Source organism: Mirounga angustirostris, unplaced genomic scaffold (genome assembly GCF_029215605.1).
Source record: "Mirounga angustirostris isolate CCGP_5_RB_7025 unplaced genomic scaffold, mMirAng1.0.hap1 SCAF_4, whole genome shotgun sequence".
Lineage (NCBI taxonomy): Eukaryota > Metazoa > Chordata > Mammalia > Carnivora > Phocidae > Mirounga > Mirounga angustirostris.
In genome coordinates this window covers 340,586-360,592 of record NW_026991712.1, presented here as the reverse complement: position 1 = coordinate 360,592, position 20,007 = coordinate 340,586, and the positions used below count along the sequence as shown (strand labels likewise).

Genomic DNA, 20,007 nt, shown 5'->3' with positions numbered 1-20,007 from the left:
TGGGCAAGGCTGTCCTCAGAAAAGAAGGCCCCTAAGAGTGACTTGAGCATTTTTTATTCTGCATTTGGGGGCTTCCTTGCCCCCACATTTCCGGTGGTGGGCCGTGCCCAGGGTAGTCAGTCGTCATGGCCATCGATGTCCCTTTTCCCTGACGCAATGCCACACCTGATTCCCTCCGTACTGTGGCCACGCGGCCCCCTGTGCATGCCTGTCCGTGATGTGGGGGAGCAGGGCCCGCCCACGGCAGGGTGGTCAGTGGCCCCACCGCAGGATCTCCTCTGTGGCTAAGCGCATCAGGGCAGGGAAGCTCAGATGCAGGTATCTTCTCCAGAAGCGCCGGTCCCGCCCATACACCTGCGCTGGGTAGCAGGGGCTTCCTGGGGTGGAATGGGACACATGGGCCCTGAGGACTCTGGGCCAGGCCCGGCCCCCGCCCGTTGTCAGAGCCCAGCCTCCTAGGCCCTCACCGATGCCGTGGAAGATACGGGCCACAGCCCTGCCCGAGAACTGCTGGTCTGGCCATGAGGACAGAAGGTGGCGGACGTCCTGGCGAATCTGGTCCTCCCAGTCCTGGATCTGTGGGTGGCGGGCACGTCGTGGAGTGTGAGCGTGTGTGCGCCCTGCAGCCTGACCTCACTGCAGGCCGGGGGGGCTAGCACTCACCCCAGCCTGTCCTGGCTCTGGGCCCCGCTGCTCTTCTATGCTCCCTGAACCCTCTTCCTCGAAGTAGCAGCTGAGCAGGGCCTTGAGCCTCGCGCTGCGCTCCTCATCAGGCTGCTCCAAGCAGGGCCCGCAGCTGGGGAAGGCGACGCTGGGGTGACAGTGATCTGTCAGCGCTGCTCACCTGAGGGGAGGGGTGCAGGTGGCCCAGGCCCCGCCCACCCCTCCTGCACCTGTGAAAGGCCTGGAAGGTGTGGCGCAGGCGGGCCAGAGCCTCCTGCTCTCGGGCTTGTACTTGGCGGTACAGGAAGTCACAGATCTGGTCCCGCTCATGGGCCGTCAGGTCTCCAGGACTGCGCAGACAGAAGACAAGCTCCCGGAACTCCACCAGCACCCCCGTGCCCCGAGGTGCACCTGCCAGAGAGCTTGTCACGCACGGGCGAGCGGGCGGCAAGCAGGGCTGCGGCCGAGCGGGGCTGGGGGCAGGGCGCACCTGTCGCGGGCTCTGGCTCCCACTGCAGCTGGCGGAGAGCGTGCTCTACAGAGGCCAGCTTCCAGCCCGCTGAGCCGGCCAGCTGCAGCACGTCGACCTCGACGGAACAGCTTCCCCCTCCTGTGTTCTGCGGTGGCTGCTGGGCCAGACACACAGCCAGGAGGGGACACCTGCACCAGCGGAAGGGACACGGGATGAGCAGTCCTGGCTCCGCGTCCCTGGCCGCCCCCCGGGCCGGGACGTGTGCTCACCTGTGGGCCAGGGCCTGGAGCTGGGGGGGGCCCCCAGGGCAGTGCAGGCGACAGCGGGCGCAGGTGGGCGTCAGCAGTTCCAGCCAACGCCGTGGGTGGAGCTCCAGGTAGCACAGCAGGGTCTCGATGGCTGGGGGGCAGGGCCGGGCTTAGGCGACGTGGGGACGTGGGCATGTGGGGACGTGCCCACCGCCGCCCCCAGTTCCTCACCCTCCTCAGGCATGTCCAGGGCCTGCACCAACGGCTGCACTGGGAGCGCCCGCTCGTGGCCCGGGCACCGGGCTGTGCACTCGATGTTGGGTTGCTCGGCCTCCCTCAGGGACGTGGCCACGGGCCTGTCCTGGCTCTCGGCTCCGTCCTGCTCTGGGGGCCGCTGGGCGTGGGCACTGGTGCAGGTACAGGGTGGGAACGAGCACTGGACCAGTTTCTTCACGGCGAGAAAGTCGGTGGCGTCGGCATGCACGTGTCTCCGCAGCTCCCGCAGGTCCTGGCCCTGCGACACGGCGGCCGTGAAGGAGCGGCTGGGGTGTGTGTGGTGGGGGGAGGGGTGGGCTCGAGCGGGGCAGGGAAGAACCTGGGCTTGTAGGAAGAGGTGGCAGTGCGCCGGCTGGCCGTCACGCCCGGCCCGGCCCACAGCCTGCACGTAGCTCTCGAAGCTCGCGGGCAGCCCCAGGTGCAGCACGGCCCGCACGTCTGGCCGGTCCAGCCCCATCCCGAAGGCCACCGTGGCCACCACCACCCGCAGCTGGCCGTCCATGAAGGCCTGCTGCACCCGCCGCCGCTCCCGGCCACACATGCCGGCGTGGTAGGCTTCGGCTACAGCCTTGGGGGCCCGGCCTGCGGGGAAGACACAGATGGTTGGGTAGACTGTGTTCCTGAGGCAGCTCCCGCGGGGCACGACCCCGCTGACCTCACCTTGGGGCCCCAGGTCCCGGGCCTCAGGCAGGCAGGTGCGGAGCAGGGCGGCGACACGCTCTGTGTCCTCGCGTCTGTTGCAGTACACGATGACGGAGCTCAGAGCACGGAAACGATCACTCCGCAGCAGTGTCACCAAAGCCTGGTGGGTGACGGTGGTCAGTGGGGTCTGTCGGAGGCCGTGCCTCTGCCCTGGCCCAGGTGTGCACACCTACCTGGTCTGGGTCCCTGTCCATGGACACAGAGAGGTGCAGGTTGGTGGGGATGGTGACCGGCCCTCTGAGGACAAGCTCCTCGGCCACGCCTAGATGCCGGGCCACATCCCTCGAGGTGCTGCGTGTGGCCGTGGCCGTGAGGCCCAGGAAGCAGCGCACGCCCATGTGTTCCCGCAGCACCTGTGTGGGAGCGGAGCTGGTGAAGATGCCCAAGCCGCCCCCCCGGCCTGCTTGCTCGTACCCGAATAAGGCTCACCTTGCAGACGCGCAAGTAGCAGGGCCGGAAGTTGTGGGACCACTGGGAAAGGCAGTGGGCCTCATCGACACAGGCAAAGGCGACCGGAGGCAGCTGAGGGAGGCGGCCAGGGGTCCCTGCCCCAGCCCCAACCAGCGCCTCGGGTGACAGCATCAGCACATGCACCTGGGCCGCCTGAACCTGAGGATGCAAGGTCAGGAGCATCATCCAGGGGCCCGTCTGCCCCCCTGCCCGTCTTGCCACGTAAGGCCCCTCACCTTCTTCAAGGCAGACTCCCGCTGCTTCCTGGTCATGCCTGAATGGATGCACACTGCCTTCAGGCACGGGGGCAGGCCAGACACCTGCAGGTCCAGGAGGACGACCAGTTACAGGCCACCCTTCCCTGGCCCTCCCTCCAGCGGCTCTCAGCTGCTCAGCCTGATTGCGACCACCATCTCTGCCTCGGGCTCTCTAGGGAGAACGAGCCCAGACTGTGGAGCCTAGGACTAAGGATTCAGAGCCACCCAGAGCCTTGGCTCAGAAGCGCCGGGAACAGACAGGCCCTACTGGGGATGTACCCCCTCCCCAGCGCCGCTCCTCCTAGGGGTCGACCCATGTCTGGCCAGCTGCCACGTCCCTGCTGTCCTCGGGCCACTATGAGGCCTGGAGTTGTCGACACAGCCGATGGGGTGAGAACAGCTGAGCTCTTTACAGCTCTGATTAGGTAACAGGCAGCAGCCCAAAAGAGCCAGAGGACCCACAGGCACTGGTTCCTGCCTTCTGCCTGGGCCCCAGGTTCCTGTCAGTGTACCTGGTCGTCCATGAGAGACAGGAGGGGAGAGATGACCAGCGTGAGGCAGGGGCTCCGCCGGGCGTAAAGCAGCGCAGGGAGCTGGTAGCAAAGGGACTTGCCAGCACCTGTGGGCAACACCAGCAGCGTGGACATGCCTGGTGGGAGCAAGGGTCAATAGTGCCAGTCCGTGGCCAGGCCTTGGCCCTCCCTCGTCTCCCCGGCAGCCAAGCTCACCAGAAAGGATCCGCATGACTACACGCTCCTGCCCGGGGCGGAAGGCTCGGTGCCCCAGCTGCTCTAGGGCCTGGAACACCTCAGCTGGTGTCTCTGTGGACACGGGTGTTGGTCAGCATGGCCCCAAGTCGCCCCCATCTCCCAGTAAAGGCTCTGGCCTGGTAGGCTTCTGCTCACCTGCCACCTGCCCCGAGGGCCCTGGTGGGTAGAGTGGTGGCACACAGGGGGGTGGGCAGTGCGCCTGGGGCACAGACCGCTCCATGGTCACCAACAGCTCAGGCCCAGTGGGCTCTGTATCTTTCTCACTTACTAGAAACGGACACAAAAAGGTGGTGTGGGACTCAAGACTAGACTGGGATCTTCCCAGCAAAAACAGGTAGCTGCAGCCTGCCCTCTGTCCCTTCATTCACCAGGGAGCTGAGAACTGGCAGTGCCTGTCCTCTGGACTACTTCCTCCAAGGTGAGCTGGGTCTGCACGTCCTCTTCGTTCTTACTGCTCTTCCGGGGGCCCGGAGTAGGCTCTGCGTCAGGTATAAGGAGCTGCTAGGTTCTTTTGTTCGAGCTAGATGTGCTTCCCCCCACTCCCCCCGAGAGTACAAGTGTGCTCTGAACAGTATTAGGAACCCATCACCCACAGTAGAAGTTTCACCTGGTTGGGGGCACTGGGATGACGAGCGGCCTAGCTGCCCACACCGGAAGCAAGAGTTCCTGACTGTGGCTCTGGGCTGACCACCTCCAAAATGCTCCCCTTTCTTCTGCCACTTCTGCTTCCACATCTGGGGGCCGCAAAAGAAGGTCACGAGGCAAAAAGTGGTAGGGATGAAGGGAGTGCCTGCTGCCACCTCACCTGCTTGCGGAGCAGCCTGCCACGGAGCGCTGGGCCCCGCACGTAGCGTTTCTGCTTCATGTTCAGTCGTACGTAATTACCTCCGCTTTGGTTAGCTGGTCTAGAAAGGATGTACAAGCAGGCCATGCCCAAAGCCTGCCCCACCCTGGCTCATCTCAAGGCGACCCTACCGGGAGGCTGAAGCTCTGTACCTGGGGGCTGTGGGGCCACTGGCGGGCTGTACCCACAGGGGTTCTCCTGGACCGTCTTCTGCATGTCCCGCAGCGCCAGCTTCTTCAGGCAGAGGTCCTGCTTGGCCACTGTCCTGCTGGGCCTGTGCAGGGTTCCCTTCTGGTTCCCTCCCGCATCTCCACTTCTTGCCTCGACTGTTGCCGGGTTGGGGGCTCCCTGTAACTCCACCCGTCTGTAGGGCTCGAGTCTCAGGGCCAGTGTTGTGACCAAGGACTGATGGCACACCTGAAGTCAAAGGCTGTGACCCCTCTACGCCCAGGTTAGGCTGGCAGGCCTGGGCAGCCCCCAGGAAATCTGGGGCCCCGCTGTGACATCTCTGTAGCCAGTCAGGATCTAGGGAGCTCAGTCGTAGACTCAGGGATGCCCGTAGCTGCTGGAGGCGGCCTGGCCTCAGCCGGGGCCCACGAGGCTGCAGGGGCACCTCACTGACTTCTTCTGGAGAGATGGGGGCAGCCCCTGCACCTGGTGGCCCCGGGGAGGGCGTCTTGGAGGAGGGTCTTCGTGGAGGCCGGGGTATGCGGCCCAGGGCTGGCCCAGCCTGAGAGAGGGAAGACAGACCGGGAAGCAGGAACTCAGGTGTCTGGGCTGCTACAGACTCTGAAACCTGCCAGAACGTCCACCCTGAAGCCCCAGGCAAGGTGAGAAGCCTGAGGTTGGCTCTGAACCCGTCTCAGGAATCTTACCCTGATTAATGCTAGAAGAGCACGGATGACCACATAGGTACAGTGGCGTAAGCGTGAAGGATTGACGAGAGAGGCTATACGGTGACTCTGTTCCTGGGCGGACACTAGCTCTGCATCCAGGACAGACACACTGCCTGCTTGGCCTACCGGTAACTCTCACCTGCAGGGTGGCCTTTAGGTTGGTCTTAAGCCTCTTCCCGTAGTCTGGCACAGACCCCACAGGACTTGGCCCAGAAAGACTAGAATGTGGACTCTGGGTCGCAGCTCGATTCAAGTGCGGCCCCCAGCAGCTGGGCTCCGGCCTCTGCAGGAAGAGAGGGTGGAGGTCCGAGCCCTCCTCCAGCCCCCCAGCCCCCCCCCAGGTCCGGTCCTCCCCCGACGTTCTGTGCCCCACAGAGGCCTGATCACGACTCCTCCTGGCTCTGCCATACAGGAGCCTGACCCGCAGGCCAGGACGTCCAGGCCTGGGTACCTCCTCCGCCGTCGCGAGAAGCGACTGCTTGGGGCTGCGAGGTCCGATGCCGCCGGCCCGGCCCAGGGCCCCCTTCAGGGCGCGATACTCCCGGTAGAGCGCTGGGGGTGGGATCAAGGGTCATCGGGGGCCGCCGGGCTCCTTCCCCGCGCGTCCCTCCTTCCGCCCCACGTCCGCGCGCTCACCGCGGGTCTCCTCCGGCGCCGCCTCCACGTCCTCCTGCGGAGGGAACGCGTCAGCCCGCGGCCGAACCCTCAGCCCCCCGCCCCCGGGCAGCCCGCACCTGGCCCGGCCGCCGCCCGCACCGCCTCCGGAACGCGCGCTCCCAATCCTGCAGCCGCTCCCGCACGTCCCGCAGCCGCTCCATGGCGCTGGCCCGGGGTTCCGGGCCCCGTGAATCTCCCGCCGCGAGGGCGACGCCGGCTGCCGGCCAATGGGGGCACACGGCAGGGTCGGAGGCGGGGCGGCTCGGCAGCCGCCAGCAGGACAGCCAATCAGTGGGGCTCTAGTGGGGCGGCCAATGGGTGGCGTCTACGTCATCGCGGCGCGCGGAGGCGCCGGGCGGGGCGCCGCGGGCGGTGAGGCGGGGCCGGTGGCGGTGGCAGCGGCTGTGGGGCTGGTGAGCGCGGGCCGCCGGCCGGAGATGCAGCGGGGCGGCGTGCGCCCCTGGCCCTGCCTGGCCGCACGAAGCAGGCACGGGCGCTTGGGGCGCCGCCGCCCGGGAGGCGGGAGCGGGAACCGGGCGGTTCGTCCGCGGGGTGGGGGAAGGACCTGGAGCCCTGCGTCGGGCAGAGCGACCTCGGGCCCCGGGGGGACGACGCACCGGCTTCGAGGGGCACATCACGTCCGGGAGGCGGAGGGCGTCGCATTGAGGGTCTCCCGCGGCTCGAGGCGGGGAGGAGCCGGGCGGGGGCGTCTTCGGGGAAACGCCGGGAGCCGCGCGCCGGCGGGAGGGGGCGGCGGCCACTGCCCAGAGGCTCCTCCCACGGTGACCACACTGGCTGCTTTCGTTTTCTCTCGTGACAGGTGCTGGGTTGGTCTGTCCTGTCACAGCGAGGTATGAATCGCCCTCGCGAGATTTGTCTCCAGGCAGAGCAAGGCCGAGGGTTGGCGTTCGGGGCTTCTCAAGAACCAGTGCCCTAAGGACTTACGTTGTGCATGAGGTCCGGAAGAGCAGGGTTCCTGGGGCCAGACTGCTCCCCCTTCCCCGAGCTCATCGCCCAGGCTGTGACCTTGGCCTGGCAAGGCTTAGATCTTAGTTTTCTAATCTGTTTCCAGGGGTATGACTGGGAAGCAGTTTTGAGGATGAGGTGTGTGGCCCCAAGTAAGTCCACTGATTGTTGCTGCTGCTGAAGTCAATAGTAGAGCTGATGTCCAAGGACTTCATAGTCTCAGGCATTTACTGTAAGCCCCTTGTTAGCTTGGATGCCCGTTCTACTGCGGACTCTGTCCACCTGAGCAGTTCCTGGCCTGGGGCCTACCGGATCCCATGGGTTTGAGAGTTGGTCTCTCACTGCGGTTCTCTCTAGGGGAAAAGAGGACGTTTGGACAGGTGGCAAGGACCTTGGCGGGTGAGGTTTGCTTTCTGTCTTTCTGTGAATCTGCAGGGACCTCCGTGCTTGGCAGTACTCCTGGACGGGAGTAGTTAAGACCTGAGGGTCAGGCCTGTCTGGACTCAAGGTTCCCTGGGTCCCAGCCCTTTTTATCTTTGCTGGTATTTATTAAGCTGCATCAGTGCTTCCACTTCCTGTCCAAGGACCACCCGCAAGAGCTGGAGGAGGGTGGGAAGGCGGATTGTGATGCGGCTTCTAGCCCCCTAGGAGTGTCCTACCTCCTCTGGTGCTTGTATGTGTGTGGGGGAAGGGCCTGAGCTCTATTCTGCTTTTGAAGAAGAGAAGGTCTCTTGATAAACAGCTTTGTAATTTGGGAGGCCTCAAGTACAGGTGTGTGGGGGGGAGGTCCTGCAGAGCAGTAGCCGTCAAAAGCACATCTGGGCAAGCGGGTCACGTCTGATGCTGTGCTATTTATGTACCGTTTGATGGCTACATTTCCCTAAAGAGGCCCCATGCTTCTGGAGGGAGGGAAGTGGGGGGTGGTCTTGTCCCTGTTCCCACTTAGCCCAGTGCTAGGCACTTAGCACTTGCTCTTTGGTGCCACGGTCCTCCACTGAGTGTCAGCGCTGTGCCAAGTGTCATGCTGGGCTTGCTAACTACCAGTGATGGAGGAGGCTATGGCCGGTGGTGGCCTGGGGTCTGTCCTCCCCGCTGAAGGGCCCTTCCCTGCAGGTGGCTTCTTGCCTGGCCCAGCGCCATGCACACGCTTGTGTTCCTGAGCACACGGCAGGTGCTCCAGTGCCAGCCAGCTGCCTGCCAGGCCCTGCCCCTGCTGCCTCGAGAGCTCTTCCCCCTGCTGTTCAAGGTGGCCTTCATGGACAAGAAGACTGTTGTGCTTCGAGAGCTGGTGCACACGTGGCCCTTCCCACTGCTCAGCTTCCAGCAGCTGTTGCAGGAATGTGCCCACTGCAGCCGGGCCTTGCTGCAAGAGCGCCCCAGCACAGAGAGCATGCAGGCTGTGATCCTGGGGCTGACGGCCCGGCTCCACACCCCAGAGACAGAGGCTGGCACACAGCCTCTCTGCAGGTATGGGCTCACCCGAGGGCCCCGAGGGCCTGGGGTGGGGGGTGGTGGTGCAGAGAGTGTCCCCTGTGAGGTTCCAGGCGACTGCAAGGGCTCAGTGCAGGAACAGGCATGTTGCTCCTGTCCCAAGATGGCTGGGAGTGGGTGTGGGCTCTGCTCCCTTGTCTCCTGCTTCAGCCTACCCGTGCTCCCAGGAAGCATGCCCTGCGAGTGCTGGATATGACAGGCCTCCTGGACGATGGCGTGGAGCAGGACCCTGGCACCATGAGCATGTGGGACTGCACAGCGGCGGTGGCCCGCACCTGCATAGCACAGCAGCAGGGTGGGCCTGCGGAGCCTGGGCTGGCCCCCGTTCCTGTGGAGGTTCGTGTGGACCTGCGGGTGAACCGGGCCTCGTATGCGTTTCTGCGGGAGGCACTGCGAAGCAGCGTAGGCAGTCCCCTGCGGCTCTGCTGCCGGGACCTGCGGGCTGAGGACCTGCCCATGCGCAACACTGTGGCTTTGCTGCAGCTGCTGGATGCGGGCTGCTTGCGCCGTGTGGACCTGCGCTTTAACAACTTGGGTCTGCGTGGCCTGTCTGTTATCATCCCACATGTGGCCCGCTTCCAGCACCTGGCCAGCCTGCGGCTGCACTATGTGCACGGGGACTCCAGGCAGCCTTCTGTGGATGGTGAGGACAACTTTCGTTACTTCCTGGCCCAGATGGGCCGCTTCACTTGTCTGCGGGAGCTCAGCATGGGCTCCTCTCTCCTCTCGGGACGGTTGGACCAGCTGCTCAGGTGAGCAAGCCCCACTACTGCCCTGCCCTTCCTCCTCTCCCGAGACCCTCCCCTGGTCCGGCCTGTTTGTGACCTCCTGTGTCCCCTATAGCACCCTGCAGAGCCCCCTGGAGAGCCTGGAGCTGGCCTTCTGTGCCCTGCTGCCCGAGGATCTGCGCTTTCTGGCACGGAGCCCCCATGCTGTCCATCTCAAGAAGTTGGACCTTAGTGGCAATGACCTGTCCGGCAGCCAACTAGAGCCTTTCCAGGGTCTGCTGCGGGCGGCTGCGGCCACACTGCTGCACCTGGAGCTGACTGAGTGCCAGCTTGCCGATACCCAGCTGCTGGCCACGCTCCCTGTGCTGACGCGCTGCACCAGCCTCCGCTACCTCGGCCTCTATGGCAACCCGCTGTCCATGGCGGGCCTCAAGGAGCTCCTCCGGGATTCAGTGGTGCAGGCTGAGCTACGCACAGTGGTGCACCCCTTCCCTGTGGACTGTTACGAAGGCCTGCCCTGGCCACCGCCTGCTTCTGTTCTGCTGGAGGCTTCCATCAACGAGGAGAAGTTTGCTCGTGTGGAGGCCGAGCTGCACCAGCTGCTCCTGGCCTCAGGCCGTGCTCATGTGCTGTGGACCACAGACATTTATGGGCGCCTGGCTGCAGACTACTTCAGCCTATGACCTCCGGGCTGTCCTGGTGTTCAGGGCTGATGGAGATCCCTCCCTGCCTTAGGTAGACAGAGCCTTCACGGGGCCCTGTTGGAGGCCTGACACAGATGCACTGGTCTCGGGTTTCCTTGCTCCTGGGCATTTTGAGCCTTCCTATGCTTTGTGCAGCACCATGCGCAGTTTGCCCTGTACCCATTCCCCTGACTGGCTTGGGCTTCAGGGCTGGATTCCAGGCCTGCACGGCCAGGTTTGGTTTGGGTGCACTTGGCTACCCTCTGGTGTTGTGGTCCTTTCTCTGGAATGTTTGTGGGGTCCCAGCTGTGAGCTGAGAGAGGGTGTTCTCTCTAGGCCCTTCCCAAGAGCAGACTGCCCTGGGGTTGAAGTTGGAACAGGGACCTGCTTCGAGGAGAGCTGGGTCTCCCTACCCTGGCACCCAGGAGACCACCTGGCTGGGCTTTGGAGCCAGAAGGTGTCATTAAGGTACAAACGTGCAGTGTGTTTGGAACTTAAATTTGTGGTGGTTTTTTCTGTCCTAACTGGTCAGAATGGCTTGTCTCTGGCTCTGCTGTCACCCCCAACCTGGCCGCTGGGTAACTAACAGCTGTTTTCCAGTCCGCTGCCCGCCTCCCCTTCCCTGGGCGTCCCACCCGCCTCACAGCCAGTCTGGGCGCCTCCACGGCCCGTCGCCCCTCCCGCCTCGGGGACGCCCCAGGTCCTCCAGCAGGCTGGCGAGCCGGTGTCAGCCCCTGCGGAGCTAGAAGTGACGGTGGTCCTGGGAGGGGTCTTTTCTGGAGGGCCTCGGTAGGGGCGTGGGGGGCCTCCTTGGCCACCGTCCGTTCGCACGTTAGGACTTCCGCCTGCAGAGCTGGGGGTCCGCAGGTGCCTGCGCCGCGCCCTCGGGGCCCCAGACCCCACACACGGCTCGCCGCACACCGCGCAGCTTCTAGCCTTTACTGACTGCGCTGGAGCATGCGCGGGCGAGCCCGCGGGCCGGTCAGTCCGCGAGGCCACGTCATCCGCACGCGCCCGCCCCTCCCTCTGGGCCCCGCTCAGCAGTGAATTTCATAGGCCGCGGGCGGCTGCAGCGGGAGGCCCTGCCCCGGCCCGGCGGCCGCCCCGGCGGCCGCCTCCGTCGGGCCCTCGGCGAAGAGCGGCTTGGAGCGGTCGATGACGAACATCTCGTGGCCTCGCTCGTCGCGGAGCTCCTCGAGCTGCGCGAAGGTGCAGGGCCCGTCCGAGTAGTCGTTGACGAACAGCGCGCCCTCCCCCGGCGGCCCCGGCGCCTTTTTCCGCTTGCGCCGCCGGCGGCAGATCAGGGTCGCCAGCAGCAGCGCCGTGAGCGCGAGGAGCGCGATGGCGGCTGCGATGGCCGTCTGCGTGGCCAGGCCCAGGGCGCGGAAGGCCATGCTGCCCGCCTCCTGCAGGGGCTCGTGGCTGGCGGGGCCGGCGTGCGGGGGCGGCGGGGGCGCCAGCGGCAGCTGCTGCTGCCGGGACAGGTTGACCAGGAGCTGGAAGGGCACGCGGACGGCGCCGCCGGCGTTGGAGGCCTCGCACTCGTACTTGCCCGCGTGGGCCAGGGTGATGTTGGTGAGGAAGAGCATGCCGCTGCCCGTGTCAGAGGCGCCGGGCCCGGCTGGGCGCGGCGCCCCGCCGTCTGGCTGGACCTGAGCCCGTGGCTGCCCTTCGCGAGGCTGGGCCACCTTTCTCCAGGTCACCAGGGGCTGCGGGTAGCCGGAAGCTTGGCAGGCAACCCGCAGGTCGTCCCCTAAGTTGGCTGTCACCTCCAGCGGCTCCACGTGTACAGAGGGCGGGATGCAGATGAGGCTACTGCCGGATACGTCCAGGAGACTTTGAAGTGCCAGGCGCGGGGGCTCTGCACACATTATCTTCCTGTCCCTGGAGCTGAGCAGCCGCTGGCCGCCCTCCTTGATCCATGCGCCCAGCCAATGCAGGGCACAGTCACAGCGCCATGGGTTCTCTGTGGGCAGAGCAGTGGTGGGTTGGTAGCTCAGGGGTGGTTGGCCAGAACAGGAGCCCCCTTCCTACCTCCCCCGGGGCGCCCCTGCAGCCTCTTCTCTGACCCCAAGCTCCTTGGAGTGTGGGCAGGCTCTTCCCTCCCCCTTCAGTTCTGTGATGCATGTTCCAGGTCCCTAATTTCTAAGAAAGCCTCTACTCCTCTGAAGTCTCTGCAACAAGTCCCATTATTTTGGGGGAACCTTGGTGTCCACATAGACATCCTATAGCACCGAGACCTTGCAGGTCCTGTCAGCCTTGTCTTCAGGTGCTGTGTCCTGGAATGCCAGCCCTAGTTTCATCCTTCCAGTTTCTGCCTGGAAGCCCCTAAGTGTGCAAGTGCAAGCCCCTCAACTCTTCCAAAGGGTTTCTACCTTTTCTGTCTTCATTAGGCAAGTTCCCTGAGCTGTGTCCCTTCCAGCACCCCCATTCCTATCAGACTTCTACCATGGTGCAGGTGGTGGCATGACCCTCCAGAGTGCTCCTGGATGGTCTGCAGTTCAGAGCCACTGAAATCAAAGTCCACTCCACACCTGCGCCTGTTTCCTACTGCCACCCCTGTGGCCAGGGAATAAACCTTCGCATGAGATCCCTTCCCCCGGGGAAGGAGGTACCTGTGAGGCGCAGGACCTGCAGGCTGGCCAGGGGCTGTAGGGCCTCACGGCTGATGGTGCCCAGTTGATTCCTGCTGAGGTCCAGCAGTGCCAATGAGGAGAGCCCGGCCAGGGCCTGGTCCTCCAGCAGCTCAATGCTGTTTTCCTGCAGGTGCAGCTCCTGCAGTCGCTGAAGGAAGGACAGCAGATCATCAGGGAAAGGGGCCCTGGGACCCAGGATCCCTTCCTAGCAGGCTAGACTGGGTTGACTTTTCTCCCTTTCACTACCCCTTGCCCTTGCCCACCTAAGCCGCTCACCGGTAGGTGCAGGAAGGTGAAATCCAGCAGCTGCACTAGCTGGTTGCCGGCCAGGTAGAGTGCACGGAGCTGGGCCAGGCCGGCGAAAGCGCCAACTCGCAAGCCGCGTAGCCGGTTGCCGGTGAGCGCTAGCTCCAGCAGGCGCGACTGCGCGCGGAAGGCGCCTGGCTCCAGGGCGCGCAGGCTGTTATTGTGCACGTAGAGCCGGCGCAGGGCTGCGAGAGGCGCCAATACGCCCGGTTCCAGGCGCGCGATGCTGTTGTCCTGCAGGAACAGCGTCTGCGGGCCGGACGGAGGGAGGGAAGGAGGGGGTTCACGCCGCTGAGGGAGTCTCCCTCTTCCCTGGGGCGCTCCAGCACCCACGGGACGCTCACACAGCCCTCCCTCCGTGTCGCGGGCGCCTCTGCTCCGCGGCCCAGCGGCCCCACGCGGTGCCCACCTGCGTCCCGGGTGGAATTCCGGGCGGGACGACGCGCAGCCGCAGGGCGCCGCACTCCACCGTGACGCTGTAGCAGCGGCAAGCGGCCGGGCAGCCGGCGGCGCGGGCCGGGAAGTCGGGGAACCGCAGCAGCCACAGCAGCAGCAGCGTGGGCGCGCCCGGGGCCATCTCCCGCGGGACTGGCCGCGGGCCACGAAGCCGCGGCCTCCCGACGGGCTTCTTACAGTCCACCCGGATGTGATGTGCCTCCTGAAACACAGGTTGGCAGGCCTCTCCCTAACACCTGAGAGCCAGAGAAGGACGTGATGGAGGCCCACACCTTGTGTCTAGTTTCTGAAAAGTTATAAATCAGTGCAAGCAACCGATTAAACAAAAAAAAAAGTTGGTTTCCCTCCTTTATAAAAACAGTCATGAAGATCTGGGGCATCAGGTTTCAGTTTGGAATTTCCACCGTTCTTAGTCTTACTACACAGGCCATGTGGGGAGAGTCAACCCTGCCCGAGCTCTCTTCTCTTCCCATCTATCTCCGTCTGGCACTGTAAGGGGCTTCCTGCTCGTGCGTGTGGACGTCTGGATCCGGCTTCCTTCTACATTCTAGCAACTGGCCACTCCTTGAATCTAAGGTGCAAGAGGCTAGTGCAAGGTGAGGTGGTGAAGCCCAGCGCCCAAGCACAGGCTAGAAGGGGAAGAACAGGCTCTGGGAAGACATCTCCCCTTGTCCACATGGACTCCTCTCTGTGAGACCTCCAAAAGCCGAGTCCATAACAGAAGTCTTGTGCCCCCAACACAAGGCCCAAGGCCCCACACTGCCAGTGTCCTTGTCTTCGCCCGACCCTGACCCAGCATTGTCTAGTCCTTTTCTCCCTAGAATTCATGCTGTGTTCCCCGACCCTGGGATCCACCTGATGTATCTTGATGGGTCACAGGGGCAGAACTGATCTGGGAGCCACCAGCCACAGGAAAATGCAAACACAGCTTTATCCAGCCCCTGCCCCTGCCCTCCTGGGGGTGAGAGTGGGTGGAACAGCTTGCAGAGAATTAGGGGTATTTCTCAGGGAACTTGTTAGAGAATTGGGGGATGTGGCACACAATAGGAAATGACCTATGTTCTCCCTGCTGGCTCCCAGCAAGTTGCTTCTGTTTTTTTGGGCTCTGGAACAGCGGGGTTGTAAAAGAGGGGCCTTGGGCCACCAACTGGGATTCTAGGGCAGTTTCCCAAGTGGGCTGTGGGAGCAATGACCTCCTAAACTGTGAAGGAATATATAGTGTGTTTGGGATTTATGCAGATGCATAAATCTGTGATCCTAGAGAGATGGGGAGGCCTGGGACTAGTTCCAGGCACAGTAAGTCCAGTTTTAAAGGTGGGGACTTGGGCCGAGAAGCCAGCTAGTCTGGAACTAGGGATAGCAAAGCTGAGGGTGTGCTGTTATCCAGCCTCCAGCCCTTCCTCAAAGGGTCCCGCTCTGAACACCTGCCTGTTTACCAAGTCTCCCTGCTAGCAAGAGGGAGTCATGTGGAAAGGGACCAAGTGGCCTTGGTGTCTGTTCATATCTTCCTCTAACTTGTAACTCACATGATTATTTAAAGTCACTAGAAATGAGGTAGGCACAGCAGAAGTTTTAATGGAATATAGCTCTGGCCCAGGCAGAGGCAGTTCCCAGGTGTCTCCGGATATGTGTGAACGCCAAGGACCTGAAGGCATACTCTGGGCTCCTGGGATCCATTTCCCTGAGCCAAAGCGCTGGCCCAGGGCTTGCCCACCCAGCCTCCAGCGGCAAGTCCTCAAGTAGAGGAGCTTCTTGGCTTCCTCCTTAGGATTCAAGGCACTGCGGTTCACAGGGACACCCCCTAGACACTGACTGGAATAAAAGGGCCGGCCTGAGCAGGGATGAGGGCCCAGGCGGGAAGAGCAGAGGAGGCCAGCCCAGAAAGCCTTTTACCCAGCGGACAGCCCTCTAATCCGGTTGGGCAGGGGGCGGGGCGTCACACACAGGATTCTGCGTTGGCTGTCACCGTCTCCAGGGCGCCCATCTGTGCGGGGACTGGAGGGGCGAGGAAGCCCTGCGACCCCCTCGGGCTCAGGGCGAAGCCAGAGCCGCATGCCTCGATTACCCCCACGATGTCACCTGCACCCCCTCCAGCGCGGGTCTGTTCTGGGCCAGTTCAGGGCAGGGCGTGGTCCCTGCCAGGTCTCCTCCCCTTCTCGGTCCGCGTGGGGTACAGAGCCGGAACGGCCCCCGATCCCGCCCCCATGCCCGCTGACCTCGGGTCGGGCGCCCCCTCACCTGACACTCCCGCGGCGCGGCTCCCCCGCCGAGCCCGCGGCGCCGCGGCCCACCGAGCAGCGCCGGGCGGGGGAGGGGCGGGCGCCGCTCGCGCACGCGCACTGGAGCCCCCGCGCCTCCGGCCCGGCCTCCCCGGCCAGCCCCAGTGAGCGATGGCCAAACCAAAGGACGCCCCAGGCCCGAGGTGTGGGGAGGTAGCAGAAGGGCCCGCGACCCCACCCCTCCTCGCGGTCGAGGCCACGGACGCGGCAGCACCTCGGACAGCGCCGAGCAGGCCGCGGCCGCGGTGCACCTGTGCCGCGCACGCGCATTCGGCCGGCGCGCTCTTTGGGTGCGCGTGCGCAGCGATGCGCGGCCGGGACCTGGCGGGGAGGGGGGCGGGACCGCGGGGTTGGGGGGCGGCCAGGGGCACCTGCGGCTCAGGGCCGCGGGGTGAGCAGCAGCGGGGCCAGGTCCATGGTGAGGGCGAGGCGGCGGCCTTGCCAGCGCACGTGCGAGGGCAGCGCGGACGCGCCGGGCGGATACTCGAAGCAGGCGCTAAGCTCGAAGGCCAGGGCTGAGCGCACCAGGCCCACGCCGCCCGCACGCTCCGGCGCCGGGTGGTAGAGGCGCCCATTGGCTGCCAGGGGCAGCAGACGCGCCGGCTCGAAGGGCACGGCCAGGGCCTCACCGCCGCCGCAGTAGGAGAGACGCGGGGGCTCGGGGCCCGAGGCCAGCAGGTGCGTGAAGACCACGGGTCGGTCTTCGCAGCGCAGGAAATTGCGCTCCCTGCCGCAGGGCGAGAGGAAGGGGAAGGAGGCCTCGTAGCGACCGCTGCGGTTGGGTCTCAGGCGGGAGAAGAAGGCGACCAGGAACTGTGGGTCTGGAGGTGAAGGGGCGCGGTTGCTTACCATGCCAGTCTACACGGGGCCCCACTCCCCCAGGCAAACGGCTTGCCCTGGGCAACGCCAAGGGCTGGCACCGCTTGTCGGCCCACCACTTTGGCCTCAGTCTAGACAGCAGGGCTCTTGTGCGCAGGATGCCCAGTCCTCTGCTTCGGGCGGGCCAGTGGGGAGGCTGGGGAGCAGAGCCCATCAGGGCCTTGCTGAAGGGAGATGGAAGGTGGGTAAGAGGGTGCAGCAGTACCTTTGAAGCAGGTGATGAAGTTCTTCATTTTGGAGTCATCCAGGAAAAGCTGTGGACAGAGGGGCAGGCCATTGCCCATGAGTCCCAGCTGGGAGCCAGACAGAGTCGGGCCCAGGGCGGGGTTGGCATTGGGCAGGCCTGAGCTGAGGCTAGTGTCCGCTTCCCTTGCTCGTGTGTACACACCGTGTGCAGAGAGACGAGTGCAAAGTAAACCGGGGGCCCTACCAACATTCCCGCATCTACGCCGCACTCCGGGCCGTGCAGGTGCCTGAGCTGCCATGCTTTCCCCGTACCTCTCCCTTCCTCAAGTTTCTAATTAAGTGTGCCACCTCCTCCGCGGAGGCTCCCGGACTTGCTTCCACCCCCCAGGGCTTGCAAATCAGGCAGGGCGGCCCCGAGGGCCGGGGACCGCAGGGAGGGGCAGGATCTGGGGATGCAGAGCGCGCGAGACGCAGCTGCAGCTGCGTGTGGCAGGTTGGCTGCTGGGGGTCCGACCCCTCTGGGGCTGAGGCCCGACGCCCCAATCTCTCCAGCTCGTTGGCCCAGCTCAGCAGTCACGTTCACTTACCTCAGAGACCCCGCCCCTCGCAGGGGCCCTCCCGTCGACCCCACCTCTCTTACAGGTGCGCCCCCCCAGGCCCCGCTCCAGGCCCACCTGGCCCTGATGATCCACGTAATAAAAATACTCTCGCGTCCGGGGCTCTGGGGCCTGGCCCTGCGTGTAGGAGATGTCCCCGCCTCCACCGCAGGCCCGGGTCCCTGGGGACCGCGCCAAGGCCAGGGCGCCGGTCCGGAGCGCTCCGCATGCCTGCCACATCTTCCCCCGGCGCCGGAAGCGGCGGGCCGGTCACGCGGGGCTGGCGCTGCGTGAACACGCATCCCCCGGCGACTGCGGCCTCACACTTCGGGTTCCGGGGACTGGCGCGGAGCTCGCTTTCCCTGGGCGCACGGGACTCCGGGACGGCGGGAGCGGCCCGCCCTGCTGTCCCGCTGGGGAAGGGACAGCGGACGAGACCTCCAGACAGCGCGGTGTGGATGTGATACGGCGGTGCAGGCGGATTCAGGAGCGAGGGGACGGGCTGGGAGCGGGGCGCCGGCAGGAATGCAGGCTCTGTCCCTCCGCCGTCGGAGGCTGGCCGCCGGCAAGTGGGCGAGGTACCCCTCAGAGAAAGCCAGTTTGGCTGGGCTGTCTGCATTTTCAACTAGTTACTGAATAAACACTCTGCCTAGAACTTATGGCAGGTTGGGGGTAGGACGCGTCACAAAAAGCCCACTCCCTGCGCAAACGGGCAGGGACTTAGGGGTCGACCCATACCCCAGGTGGCCGCAGATGGCGCAGAGGGGGCCCAACAGCCAGCTGGTGCCCCCTCCCTGGCTCATCACCTCTCCCCCATTCCCAGGAAACAGCCTTGCTTACAGCCCAACCCCCTACGCCCTCTCTCCATTCCCCCACTCTCCCCTGGCCTGTCCACTTAGGTGACCATACTAGCAACAGGCTGGCTGCAGTAGTGGGCTGCCCAGCCCCCAACCCAGACCCCTGCAGCGACTGGAAGAGCACCAGGCGACAGGCATTGACCGTGGCTCGCAAGTGTCCATATGTATTTTATTCACATAAAGTGTTGTCACCTCTTGAGTCCATGCGTCAGAGCGAGAGTCTGTGGCCGGGCCGTCCACTTCAGGCCCGGGGTCCACCCGACTTAGGACGCTACCTCAGGGGACACCCGGGCAGCGGCAGGGCTGGGCTTTTTTGTTTTTAATAATAAATAAAAACTCAACTCTAAAAAATATATATATATATATATATATATATATATAAACTGGGGAGAAATTAAGTTTAACAATTGGAACTCAAAATTCCAAAATGGAAAATGTACAAATTGAGAGTCTAGGTACCTCCTATCCCCAGCTCTGGCCTTGAGGAATCCTGGGCGTTCCCTGGTTCCCCAGCTTGGGGTCCCTTCCCTCTCTTCAACTGCAGGTCCCACATGGGGATGGGGCAGGGTTTGGTTTTTGGTCAGAAGCCAAGAAAGTGGGGAAGAAAATGATGGAGTGATATCAACTTGCTCTGCACAGAGGACAGGCTAGGACGGCTCAGAGATAAATAGCATTTGGGTTAAAACTATGTCATTAGCAAATTTAGTTCTTATATCTTTCCCTCTATATCTTTATACACAGGCGGGTTGGTGTGCTGGATAGAATCTGAATTTATAGTTACACGAAGAAAAAATACTCTTGCCCCTCCCCCACCCTGCCCCAAGAATGCCTGCCCAACCCTGCCCCCACCCAGAGGACTTTGGTTTGGGGGCCCCTCCCCACCCAGAGACAGCCTGCCGGGCCCTGCTCTGGTGATGGACAGCCCAGTGCCCTGGGGCCCCCAACTCCCGTGCGGTCTCCACGATGGAGGCCACAGGTGGCGGGGTGGGGGTGGGGGGTGCGGGGTGTTGAAAGCTACAGGCCAGGAAGGAGACCGAGGGCAAGTGCGGGGCAGAGGAAAGAGGGGCAGCCGGGCAAGGGCCAGGCCAGGGCCTGGCTGAGCGCAGGAGCCCCCGCGAGGCAGCTCACCCCGGGGGAGGGCGGCGTGTGCTCTCAGGCCGGCCGGGAGGGGCAGTGTCACTTGGCTCCAGGAAACAGAAGGCACTTTCTCGGGGCTGGCCGGCCGGCGGTGGGCGGGGCGGTGCCCAAGGAACTGGGCACTAGGCGGCGGGGTGGGAGGGGGCCCAGAGGCGCTCTTCCCACTCGCCCTCTGCCCCGGCTGCGTCCTCAGGCCAAGGGCCTGGGAGGGAGAGTTGGGGGCTTCCAGGGCTGGAGCGGGCATGGGCGGGGCCTGGCATGCTGCCTCCGCGGCTGGGGCGTTCCCTCCCCCCTCCCCGCGTGCTCCCCTGCCCGGGCGCACCCGAGCTTGGCTCTGTCCCCACCCTCGGTCCTTGGGGCCCGCGTGCTATAGCACGCCCTCCATGAAGCTGGTGTCCAGGTGCTGGATGAGCACGCGCAGGAACGACATCTCCTTGCGAGTGTTCTCGAAGATGACGCGCGGGTCGTCCGATCGGCAGCGCAGGCAGTTGGGCGCCATCACCATGGCCAGGTTGCTGACGTCCATCTTGGTGATGGCCACGTTGGCGGGCTGCACGAACACCTGCGCAGGG

The 20,007-nt window shown here is 64.4% G+C and overlaps 5 protein-coding genes across 36 annotated transcripts in view; 1 reads left to right on the top strand and 4 right to left on the bottom strand.

The window, feature by feature from the left end:
• Positions 1-37: 37 nt before the first annotated feature.
• Positions 38-6,664, bottom strand: RECQL4 (RecQ like helicase 4). Of its 3 annotated transcripts, XM_064587635.1 has the most exons (21): positions 6,313-6,664; positions 6,215-6,248; positions 6,030-6,130; positions 5,718-5,861; positions 4,835-5,412; positions 4,644-4,743; positions 4,446-4,572; positions 4,207-4,317; positions 3,974-4,105; positions 3,797-3,889; positions 3,581-3,717; positions 3,048-3,131; positions 2,791-2,970; positions 2,535-2,714; positions 1,615-2,461; positions 1,405-1,534; positions 1,154-1,323; positions 894-1,074; positions 664-811; positions 468-576; positions 38-377 (listed from the first exon to the last, which is right to left on the bottom strand). In XM_064587635.1, the coding sequence occupies exons 1-21, from the start codon at positions 6,394-6,396 to the stop codon at positions 253-255; spliced, it is 3,795 nt and encodes a 1,264-aa protein (XP_064443705.1). In that variant the 5' UTR covers positions 6,397-6,664; the 3' UTR covers positions 38-252. The 3 variants fall into 3 exon arrangements, with proteins under 3 accessions (XP_064443705.1, XP_064443706.1, XP_064443707.1); XM_064587636.1 differs by lacking the exons at positions 5,718-5,861; positions 6,030-6,130; positions 6,215-6,248; positions 6,313-6,664 and adding an exon at positions 5,558-5,698; XM_064587637.1 differs by lacking the exons at positions 4,207-4,317; positions 4,446-4,572; positions 4,644-4,743; ... (3 more) ...; positions 6,215-6,248; positions 6,313-6,664 and having other exon boundaries at positions 1,615-1,897; positions 1,979-2,241; positions 2,320-2,461; positions 3,974-4,101.
• Positions 6,583-12,273, top strand: LRRC14 (leucine rich repeat containing 14). Of its 24 annotated transcripts, none has more exons than XM_064587658.1 (6): positions 6,583-6,648; positions 7,056-7,192; positions 7,308-7,353; positions 8,448-8,668; positions 8,860-9,444; positions 9,536-12,273. In XM_064587658.1, exons 4-6 carry the CDS (start codon positions 8,457-8,459, stop codon positions 10,101-10,103), a joined length of 1,365 nt encoding a protein of 454 aa, XP_064443728.1. In that variant the 5' UTR covers positions 6,583-6,648; positions 7,056-7,192; positions 7,308-7,353; positions 8,448-8,456; the 3' UTR covers positions 10,104-12,273. The 24 variants fall into 24 exon arrangements, with proteins under 24 accessions (XP_064443728.1, XP_045751604.1, XP_064443724.1 ...); XM_045895648.3 differs by having other exon boundaries at positions 8,843-9,444; XM_064587654.1 differs by having other exon boundaries at positions 8,315-8,668.
• LRRC24 (leucine rich repeat containing 24) lies at positions 11,141-16,050 on the bottom strand. Of its 3 annotated transcripts, none has more exons than XM_064587647.1 (5): positions 15,740-15,876; positions 13,455-13,737; positions 13,016-13,294; positions 12,719-12,887; positions 11,141-12,069 (listed from the first exon to the last, which is right to left on the bottom strand). In XM_064587647.1, the coding sequence occupies exons 2-5, from the start codon at positions 13,620-13,622 to the stop codon at positions 11,141-11,143; spliced, it is 1,545 nt and encodes a 514-aa protein (XP_064443717.1). In that variant the 5' UTR covers positions 13,623-13,737; positions 15,740-15,876. The 3 variants fall into 3 exon arrangements, with proteins under 3 accessions (XP_064443717.1, XP_064443716.1, XP_064443715.1); XM_064587646.1 differs by having other exon boundaries at positions 13,455-13,787; positions 15,740-15,874; XM_064587645.1 differs by having other exon boundaries at positions 13,016-13,703; positions 15,740-16,050.
• On the bottom strand, positions 16,013-17,721 carry CUNH8orf82 (chromosome unknown C8orf82 homolog). The gene is made up of 3 exons (XM_045895660.3): positions 17,520-17,721; positions 16,865-16,913; positions 16,013-16,601 (listed from the first exon to the last, which is right to left on the bottom strand). Exons 1-3 carry the CDS (start codon positions 17,679-17,681, stop codon positions 16,159-16,161), a joined length of 654 nt encoding a protein of 217 aa, XP_045751616.1. The 5' UTR covers positions 17,682-17,721; the 3' UTR covers positions 16,013-16,158.
• Positions 17,722-18,446: 725 nt separating this feature from the next.
• Positions 18,447-20,007, bottom strand: part of ARHGAP39 (Rho GTPase activating protein 39) — a 92,314-nt gene continuing 90,753 nt past the window's right edge. For all 5 annotated transcript variants that reach the window (XM_045895636.3, XM_064587638.1, XM_064587641.1 and 2 more), the window contains one exon: positions 18,447-19,997. In XM_045895636.3, the coding sequence (XP_045751592.1) occupies positions 19,803-19,997 (195 nt within the window). In that variant the 3' untranslated portion in view covers positions 18,447-19,802. The remainder of the gene's footprint in view (positions 19,998-20,007) is intronic.